Source organism: Vespula pensylvanica, chromosome 1, assembly GCF_014466175.1.
Source record: "Vespula pensylvanica isolate Volc-1 chromosome 1, ASM1446617v1, whole genome shotgun sequence".
In the NCBI taxonomy this organism is placed as follows: Eukaryota; Metazoa; Arthropoda; class Insecta; order Hymenoptera; family Vespidae; genus Vespula; species Vespula pensylvanica.
In genome coordinates, this window is record NC_057685.1 from 10,726,576 (window position 1) to 10,737,710 (window position 11,135).

Sequence of the window (11,135 nt, forward strand, 5' to 3'; positions counted from 1 at the left end):
AATGGCCGAGTGTTGTCTACACTCTTCCCTTCCTACCATCGATCGAGTAACATCTCCCGTACTAGATATTTTCTTATCGTATAAAGAGCCGATTGCAAATTTTGTTGCTCGAAATGATTTCAAGTCGATATTGATCTTTCTCATTTCTTTTTCTTTCTTTTTTCTAATATAATTATTTGGATGCATCACTCATGATTAATCACACTCTCCTTAACGTATGAAAAAAGTTAAAGTAATTCTTTAGTATCGATATAATTGTTTGAACTTACATCTAACACATTAATGCTTTATTTTTTGAAATTGAGAAAAGTATAACCGATGTACTTACATTCTTTTTACTAATACTTTCATTTGTAATTAATGCTTATTTTTTCACAATTTATATTTTATAATGAATAATCGTATAAAACATGGTCTTGACAAACTTGCCTTAATTGGCATAATTTTTTGACGATCATTTTAAACAACAGCGGACATGTAATGGAAACGATATTCGTAGACAACTCAGGTTTCGCCTAATCGCGCTCATGCTCTTACTCCCAAGACGTGATTGTAATAACAAATCTCGAAGAGGCCACGCCTATCTACCATTATCATTGGTCAGAGTAGCGGTTAAAAAAGCAAAATGGGAATGGTCGGGGCAGCGCGATCGTGATTGCGATCGTAACGACGAGACCAGAGAAGGCAGAGCATTGGCAGCGATCGTTGCGGCGACACGCGCTCCGCAACGTAACATCCGCACCGTTTTCAACTCTCACGACCGTTCCTTCGATTTATCGATCCACATTCCTCCCCTTTGATCGCGTTTCTTCACGCCTATCTTTACATAAGATTACCTACGATCGAACCAGTCGATGTTTTTACGAATAAAAAAAAATCATCTCTCTCTCTCTCTCTCTCTCTCCCCCTCGCTCTTGTGACTTTTCGAATATCCGAACATTTGATAGCTTTACTTCAACGTGGCAAATACTTTTCTCTATTCTTCACAATTTCTAGAATTCACGATTCTTCATCTTATTATTTTTAACAGGAAACAGTCAAAGGGATTTGTTCATCAGAGAAACAAATATCTTAAAAATTTCCCATTATGTATTATTAAGGGAAATTGATAAAATCATCGTCGTACTTTCAAACTTAGAACATCTCCGATCGATTTTCTATCTTCGACCTTTTAAAGATGCACCAAAAAGAAAAAGAAAAAGAAATCCGTGAGAATCATCGGTTTCACGAGATTGCATTCAGTCGATATACAACCGCGACACGCTAAATATGCCTTTCAGCCCGGAATCAACGAGAACGTGCTCTTCTTTAGGGGGAAAAAATCGAGAGGTCTAAGATAAGTCTCGGATGTCTATTGGGATCGAAACTCGAACGAGCGAACGCGATTCCGAAGCGGAGACGAGAAGGGACCATCTGTAGAGCAATATATTATATAAGCGAATACAACGTCCTATCGTACAGTTTGGATGGCCTTTACCATCAAGGGGATATTGTGTAGGCACCCATACGTGGCCACATATTGTATGACGCGGACGTCGCTATCTGCATCCGGCAGAGACGCCGCAACTTCCCCTCCTCTTCTTCCTTCGTCCTCGAACCCCCGCCCTTCGCGAGAGACGTGAAAATATGTTTAAAGATTTCTCCCGGGAACGTCAAAAGAGAAGCTGGAAGGTGAGAAGGATGACGACGACGTTTCGTACTTTCTTTCGATACGATCACTCTTCGAACTTTCTTCCATTATCGAAAGAACCTCTTACAACGAATGAAAAACTTATCATCCGACTTCCTATCCTTCTTTCTCTCTCTCTCTCTCTCTCTCTCTCTCCCTCTCTCTCTCTCTCTCTCTATCTCTGTTTCTCTAACACGAGTTGAAATCGTATATCTCTTCTTTCATTAACGACGTTATATCTATCTGAATAGCGTACAAGATGAAAGCGTATCATCGCACTTCCTTCGTGCATCTTGTTTGTTTAACGAAACTTCGATCAGTCGATACCACGTAGAATTTTCTTCTAACCTGTGTCTCACAGGCATAAGAGTGTGCGGATCGAATCTGATATTTAATTTTAATTGTCGACTCTTGATGACAAGGGAAAACGTACGAGTAATATACGACGTTGATGCATTTTGTTAGACGCACTTGCGGTTTCTAGAAACGTATCTATATAACGAATTCAAAAAGAAATAAGAAAAGAAAGAAAGAAGAAAAAGAAGGATAGAGAAGCCGAGCCACACGCAGGGAGTAGAGCGATCAGAATACCGTCCATCCTGGCTGGACAGGTGCGCGTAAAACCGAGGGAGGAAAGGAGGGGAAAAAAGAGGTGATCTGTCTTGGTATGCCGAAGGGAGCAGCCTCTGCCTCGGAAGCCACCGATCCAAGGTCCACTGTTGCCAGTTGCCGGTTCACATGACCCGAATATTTTTATTCAACAGACAAAACGCTCTAGACTAGCTAATTGTCCTCGCGATCGACATATTTTTCTAATTAATATAAGAAACGAATTCCTCGGACGATAACAACAACAGACGAAGACATTTAAAGAAAAAAAAAATGATATATATCGAAGAAATCATTTCTTCAATCGGCAAAGGGACACGAAAAGTTTTTAACTCAAACTCCGCCAGTATTACTTTTTTTTTTTCCTTTAGATCGCGTAAAGTAAGTACACGTAACGTCTCGTTCGTTTATTGCTGTTTAAATTATATATACTCACCCGATTGCCATAGAAGAGAGATACATTCTTTCTTAATGAACGACTCATTACGCCTTCGTTCTTGCTTATATTTGGGTTAACGTATGGAGGAATGTCCTCGGCCGTAAGTATACTAGATCGGATAGTCCCTTATCGAAGCCGCCGTGTCAGCGACAACCTAATCATGCAGAGACGATGTCTCGCTTCGTTACGTTCGCATTCGATCGAATAAAGAGTATAGAGAGAAGAAAAACAGAGAGAGGGAGAGGGGGGGGACGGAAGAAACGAGAAAAAAGTAATCAGTGTTCGTAACCTTCGTCATCGTTTCGGTATTTAGACGAGCCGCAAATCTAACGACTTTATCGATAGTATTTCAACGACGCACGGCAACTGCGCCAACCAATGTGGAATTTCGAAATTGAGATATTTTTATTAATACCTAACCACAGAGTACAGGAAAGTTACAAGCGATCGCGCTTATCTATATCGATCTACCGTCGTATCGCTTCCGAATACGCCGGCAAATTCTAGAGTTTCTTAAAGGATCGGCGCAAGCGGATAACCCGACAAGAAATCTCGGCTCCTTTTTAGACGCGCGTAGAAGCCACGCGACCCAGTATGCTAGTCGCTCAATGGCGTAGAACCGATCTATCCATTGGGGAAAGCAAATAGGAAATAGAGCACGGAAAAAAAAGTCATCGATAAGAATATTGGAATCTGAACGTTAGAACGAAATGAATTTTATAATAAAATTTCTTAATCCGAAATTGCAACGTAAACTTCATCGGCGATTTTAATAACGATGGAAATTATCGTTCGAAGCAGAAATAGTACGATCGATTAATCTGTGATATAGAGAAAAATGAAGTTACGCCAATGACCCTTGAGTGCACTCGCTGGTAGCCCATCGGGGCGCGAGCGCGTACTTACAGAGGACGCAGAGACTAATTGGGAGAACAGGCGCGGAAAACGAAGGTAACGAGAGACCGGTCTCCGAAAGAGATCTAGTATTAGATCGGATCGTTGCGCAGTGCGCGAGAGAAGCGACACGTCGTACGTTGTGTTGCCAACGAAACGGCGCACGCAAGAGAACCGAGAGAAAAGGAAGGAACGAACGAACGAACGAACTCGAGCGGCGACTCGTCGATACCTGTTCCCATGCGTAGGCGCGCCGCTCATCCGTGTGCCTGCCACGAGTTATTGCAGGAGAAAGAGAGCCGGAGAAAGTCCTCTTGGACTTGTATCGAGATGATAGAAAAAGATTTCTTCAAAATCATACGAATTCTAGGTAGAATCTTTTAGATCGTCATAAAAACAATGAAAGATCGATTTTTACATACGAAGATCATACAAGACGAGCTTAAGAGAATCGATAAATCGAAATCTGACAAAAAAAGAAGAAACCTCAGTACCGATGGAAGCTACAGACTAAGAAGAGAAATGAAAGGAAAGAGTAGGAAGAGGAGAAGGAAGGATGAGAACGCAAGTCGAAATAAAAGGGTGCTTTCGAAGTGGCCGACTCTTCCGTTGGGTGCAGGTATCGCATAGAGATATAGAAAAGAAAAAGAGGAGACTCTGCGAAGGAGGAAGCAAGACGAAGAGAGAATGACCGGTCCAGTCGGGGACCGACCAACAGAGACACCGTGTACGTTGGATAGCATCGAGGAGGAAGGAGAGGGGAAATTATGGAAAGAGTAGAGGTGGGACAGAGATGGAATACATCGAGAGAGAGAGAGGGGGGGGTGAGAAAGAAGGAAGGAGGAAGAAGACAGCTGGTGTCTTTGACGGTGTTGGTGATATCACTATGAGACCGCAATGACGTTGGTAGTGGTGGGCAGCCGATGGTGATGGTGGTGGTGGTGGTAAACCAGCATATCCAACAACACTTGCTGTACGCACGATGCTGTGGTGAGGGGGAGAGAAAGAGAGACAGAGAGATTGCCCCCTCCTGCCGCGGGCGGCGCCACTCGAGGAGATCCTTTCCTCTTTTCGCCTCTAGGCCATTCTCGAGAGGCGCGCGCGCCAACGCGGTGTCGCCCGATCGCTTCTCGCCGACCTTCGACCAATACGCGCGCGTCTCGCTCTACTCGCTACGTGCGTGTGCCAACGCAGGACTTTCCCGGTAGACTTTTCCGAAACTCGCCCTCCTTTCCCCTCCTCTCCTCCTTCTCCTCCTCCCTTTCCTCCACCACTTTCTTCTTCTTTTTCTTTTTCTTCTTCTTCGTGACACCCACCTGTGCATTCATCCGACTCGAACTCTGATTCCTTCGAAACACCCCTGGGCAAAATCTCCTTCCTCTTCTCTCTTCCTCCTCTCTCTTTCTCCTCCATCGCGTGACAGCCGGAACGCGACCACGTGATTACACTCCTTCGCGTACGTCAACGTCCGTTCGAGTCGATCGATTTTCGTATCGATTTTCTCCTCTTGAAGTGATTCTCATCCACGTTCGTCGTCGTCGTCGTCGTTGTCGTCGTCCTCGTCGTCGTCGTCGTCTTTGTTGTTATTGTTGTTGTTGTTGTTGCTGCTGCTGCTGCTGCTGCTGCTGCTGCTGTTGCTGCTGCTACTCTTGCCGTTTCTCATCAGCTTCGTTCTTCCTCTTCTTCGCACCAGTGTAATTCATCTAAGCAATTACATAACGACCGACACGCCGGAGGCACTCCAACGAGCTTCATAACGATCCACGTGAATCATTTACCTTGAACTTCGAGCGGACTAAACGCCGAAAGAAGAATCGGACGAAGTTCCTCTTGCTACAAGGCATGTCGACGAGAAACTTAATTTTTTGTGAATTTCGCAGAAACGTCGCAAAAATCGACGGCGCTTGGCTCGATAAAAGAAACCGGAAAACGTGATCGACGAAATGATGACGAAATAATGACGAAATGATGACAAAGTCTCCGCGAGGTGGAAACAGTGCTTACCGGCAACGCTTCGATTCTTAAGTGATATCGAACCGTGAAGAGAACGACCTGAGTGGCCATCGTCGACTGAAACGTAACTCGAGTAACTATACCGCGATAGACGAGCGAAGCTACGAGGCAAGAAATATGTAAGTACGAGGTTGCCACGTGACTTGCTCGGACACCTGTTCGTATCGTAGGATTCTCAGGGGTGTACCGCCAATGGCACGAATGATTCGAAAGAAAGCGAAAGCAAGTTAAACGTCGTTGCCCGGTGAGTTCGATGCCTGGAGGAAAGATTTGTACCAAGAAAAAAAGAGAGAGAAAGAGAGAGAAAAAGAGCCAGACGTAAAGTCTCGCAATCGCGTATTCACGCTTGCCGTCGGAGAGTTTAATGCCTGCAAATGCGAATAAAATGTCGTCGGCTTCGTTGATGGAGTGAATAACTATCTGCTACTATGATTTTCACGACGTCGGCATGAGACATTCTTTTTCTACGATAAAGGAATAAGACCTCCTTTTCGCTGGTAGAAAGGAAGGAAACGGTTGCCTCATCATGTCTATTCTCGAGGGCAACGAAGCCGACAAGACGACAATGTCACCGCTCGACGAAGTCGTATCTCCGACGAGCGTCGAGTCGGAACTGATGGTGACCGACATGTTGGAAGAGCACGAGGCGAACACGCTGGCTGATCAAAGGGATGGCAAGCGTAAGAGAGACACGGACGGCGAAGAACTCACACCGAGAAAGCTACCTTCTCTAACGAGGAACAACAACGACGTGGCCTTCGTCCTCGAGGATAGCGCCGACGATGAGCTGCAAGACGAACGTGACGATGTAAGTCCTCGAGGATACTCCGGGAACGTAATTCTTTTCGTTCGATAAAAATTGGAAACCATAGTGAAGATCTCGAGATAACGGTATCGCCCTTCGGATCGAGTTATTCTCGAAACAGTCCTTCGACTCGAAGGAACGCCGCACGAATTGTTTGTCCTTTCGCAGCTATAGAAAAGGAAATTCTCACGTGGTAAGAGAGAAATAGCTGAACAGAGCTCGACTTGTCGGTGTCCGAGTGTCCGCCTACGCATGCCACTCTCATACCTGTTCCAATGTCTTTCTGTAGGAGAACTCTCAGCGAAGCTGACTCGCGGCAACAAATCAGGTGGATAGATTGAGGACTGGAACAAATCGAGGCTACTAATGTAGAGGTCCTCTTAAAGAGACGCAGATTTCTCTGCATGGAAATTATTCTTCCTCCTTCTTCTTCTTACTTATTCAACAACGCCTTATTTGCTTAAGTACATTATTTACGATTGACTTTCAAAAGCGAATGGTAGAGGGACAACCGATTCGTTAAAAAAAATTTCAGGAAGTGCTAATTTCGTTATAGCGATTTCTCGATATGTTGGACCCCGTTGCGATCGGTGGATTTTGGGAATCGAGAATGACTAATAATAGGTTAGAGAGTTATATACGATGTAATTGCCGGCTCGTACAAGCGAGTCTTTTTTTCTATCAACGTGTTCTTTTCCTCTCTCTCTCTCTCTCTCTCTCTCTCTCTCTCTCTCTCTCTCTCTCTCTCTCTCTCTCTCTCTCTCTCTCTCTCTCTCTCTCTTCCTAGTACCGTTCGACTTTACGATACATTTTCAAGGAACGAAAGCGTCCAGCTCGAAAACGGGGACGGACGGTGGCTTGCACCGGTACGCCTATAGTGACCAACCAGCTATCGTATTTGCGTAGGCAGGACTGCCGTCGTAAGACTCTTTTCTAAGCTCCGATTACGAGATCGTCAAATTGTTTGGGTTCGAGGAAAAACCAAGCTTCGATACGCTGACGATACGTTATTTGACATACGTAGGATATATAGATACTTCACCTTTAACATAGAAAAGAAAGGTTGCTTTGATGTTGCCGATTCCATCGTTGTTAACGATCGTGATTGTAGATTCTGGCTCAAACAATCTATATAATCATAAGAATACCGTCGATATGTCACGTAAATTTAACAAAACGTCTATGATTAGTTTCATGAATTGATTACTTTTTACATGATTACTTTTCTATCCTTTTCGTGAATAATTCGCAACGATCGTTATCGATATCCCTTGCTTTTCCACGCGATCGACGATTTTATCTTGGCTCGATCAAGGAAAAATGAGAGACGATAAACTTCAGATTTCATAGTTAAACGAATCCCGAAGTGATAGTTTTAATACGCGTAGGTCATCTCCTGGATTCGAAGTAATATGTACAAACGATCAAAAGGTGAGGTTAAATCGCCTTTCACAAAGTCGTCGATATACATATACCTATACCTACGTAATATCCATATACCTACATACTAAATACTACCTTTTCAATTTTCATTCTTCGACTCTCCCACGGACCGCGAGTCGATCTTCTCGAGTAAGTCTTGATCTTTGCGTGAAGTTATCCTTTCGTTTGCTGATCGATTAATTGCTACATACTATCGGCGATCCGCATAGGAAGTCGTTTTATTTCCCTAATTTTCTTCCTACCTCATTTCTTACGACATTCATTAATGATGAAAGTAAAGTTGCTGAGACCAGCTTGTTTTATACTTTATAGACGCGAACATTTATATCGCACAACGATATTAAATAAAATTAGATATATCTGTGACTGATGTGTAATTAGCAAAATATGAGCGAAATATACATTTCCGCGGAGCTAACTACAAAACACGAAAGTAATTAAGCTTGTGGAGAGCTAAATCTCAATTAACTAACGATCATGACAGGAAGAAAATTGACGAACGATTGCTTTTAGATAAATAATCATCGAGATTGATCGATCGCATATTGGACACAAGTAAATTGAAGATCAAAGATATATACGCGCCTTATTTTTTTTCAACAACTTCATTCTGCTTTATCCAAACATTCAGGCGCGTTCCGCTTTTATCGTTTTATTCGTATAGAAAAAATAAGATTTAAAAATTTTCTCTACAAAACGCGTTCGGCCGGACATGATGTAAGATCTCAACTACCGAACTGAATAGACAAGTGCGCAGATAGCATCTATAGTTTCTTGATCGTCCGAATGCGAATAAATGCTGTTTACAACTAATATTTTCAACTTTATTAAATTGGAATTCAGTGGCAGCTCGGACTCGTTACGATGATATCTTAAGAGATTGCCTCCTTAAAATTTAGATCCTTATCATTTTGCGTCCATAAAAGAACGTCGTACTTACAAATCAATTTAGGTGAATCATTTTTTGTTTGAGAAATCGTAACACATAAGAAAAGAGAAAGAAAAAGCAAACGTGCATAACTGCGTATATATAATACTTATAATACATACGTACGTGAAACACATACGCAGAAACCGCATAATTCTACGGTTCATACATTTTACGACATTTTTATAACGCTCGCGCGATGGTCCAGAGTGGGAGGGCAAAGATCGACCCGCAAGATCATAAATGTTTATTCGCACGAGAGAGTGTCGCAAGGTTTTAGTCCGAGGGTACTAATTTTATACTAAGAAAATTTAACCACGATTCGCGGTAGTCTAAAGGCCAGTTATAAATCACTTGTGGCGTCTTAGATAATGATAGGTATGCACGATGTCCGTGCGTGCAGCGGTTTTTGATATATTGTTTGGGCTTTCGGAAGGTAGCCGTTAAAATTTTACCCGTGAATGATAAACCGTGCTTGCTGCCGTTCGTTTGCACTCGTGATTTCCGGAATGCAATTTCAAATACTCTAGAAATTTCAAAGTTTACTCTGTTCTAACTATTTACTCACAGAACAACTTGTTATTCATTATTACGAAAAGACATCGTTAAAAACACGAAAAAAAATTACAAAATCGTAAAATTTATTGTTCTTGAAAGTTATTATTAATTATTAATTAAGTTAATTATTAATACTTGATTAAGTTATATTTAATCATTTTTAATTTAATAAATCTTTGATATTTCTAATTTCAAATTAATTCAGTTATACCGTTATATGGCAAAGTTATTCGAAATCATTACGCAACTAGATAAACTGTGCCACATCAACATCACTCTCCTCAAAGTCATTGACGAAAAAATCGTTGTCTGTTCCTACTAAGCGCTCACACCCACGCGATATTTCGAATCCTTCTATAACGGGAATCAAGTAAATACTTGCGAGAGCATTCGCGGGATAACTTCAAACGAGGTTTCGGGAGAAGTATGAATGATCGTATAGATACAAGTAAGAAGACGAGACTCGAGAGAAATTCTAAGATAAACGCATAGACGGACAATATTGTTAAACAATTCTTATGAAGCCCCACGCAAATTATCCTCCGAGCAAGATCTTGAGACGGTGCCAACGCGAAGATTACCAAACGATTATCAAAATTGCTATGCTCGTAAACGTGATTTCACGCGGGCCGTAAGTACGTTAGATGACGACGAATTTTTACGCGAACTCGAAGATGCGTAGGTAGCACGTGAGAACGCCACGAAGAGTAAATGAATAAATGAGCGAAAGAAAGAAAGAGAAAGAAGAAGAGAGAAGAAAAAGGAAGAAAACTATCCGAATAATTACTATATTAACCCTTCGTAGAACATAGTACAAAGCACCGACAACTTCGTGGCCTCGCTGAAATCATTCTTTCGAAAGATCCAAAAAAAAAACAGAATAAAATCACAGTGCACAACCACGTGCGTAATCCGAGATACTGTCGCGCGATACGTCCGCGAGAATTTATCGAGGCAAAAGGTAAAGAGAAAGTTACGTTCTCGCGAATAAAAGACTCTCTCTCTCTCTCTCTCTCTCTTTCTCTCTCTTTGTACAGACATTATAATTTAGAGATACCAACCTGCGTCGATAACTTCGGCCATATTTACACGGATTCCATAGGATGTTCTGCTTATGCACGGAGTACATAATGCGTCCTCATATAGTAGAGTGTATAGATATAATTTGTATACACATATATACATATACATATAGATATATTTATATATACGCGCAAAAATCTATATGCCTATGTATATAAAACTAACATACATAGACATATATAACATAGGTAACGCATATATCGGAATATTCAAAAAACGAATTTTACCCCTGTAAATTTCGACAAATCCTACTTTTCGCGCAAAAGGCAGTAAATAAAGCGTGTTCTACCGAGAAAGAAAGAGAAAAAGAGAGAAAGAGAGAGAGAATACACCTACTCCACAGAAGAGGAAGGAAGCTTCGAGAGGACAAAGGAGACGCTACTCGGATCTTAACGACGTCCTCCGTCGTCTTCTCGGTGCTCGTACACTGTGCACTCCTTTTTCCCGCCACAGCCGGGCTTTGAGGTAGGCAATAAAGATCTGGATTAAATCCCATTCGCGCGGTACGCGCCGCAAAACGTATAAACATAGCCAAAGCACGTAGGAAGCAAGCGGCTTCTCTCTCTCTTCCTCTCTCTCTCTCTCTCTCTCTCTCTCTCTCTCTCTCTCTCTCTCTTTCTCTTTCTCCCTCTCTTTTACGTGCAAATACAACAGGAACTCAATAAACGGCAGACCAAAGGAGGGCAAATTTATC

At 42.2% G+C, this 11,135-nt stretch overlaps 1 protein-coding gene across 9 annotated transcripts in view; it reads left to right on the plus strand.

The window, feature by feature from the left end:
- The window catches only part of LOC122636765 (transcription factor AP-2-epsilon), a 162,605-nt gene that overhangs the window by 102,315 nt on the left and 49,155 nt on the right, over window positions 1-11,135 (plus strand). For 2 of the 9 annotated variants that reach the window (XM_043828351.1, XM_043828360.1), the window contains exon 1: window positions 4,495-6,432. The exons of the other annotated variants lie outside the window; for them this stretch is intronic. In XM_043828351.1, coding sequence (XP_043684286.1) covers window positions 6,151-6,432 — 282 coding nt within the window. In that variant the 5' untranslated portion in view covers window positions 4,495-6,150. Of the gene's footprint in view, window positions 1-4,494; window positions 6,433-11,135 lie in introns of those variants that run through there. 9 annotated transcript variants of the gene reach the window in all.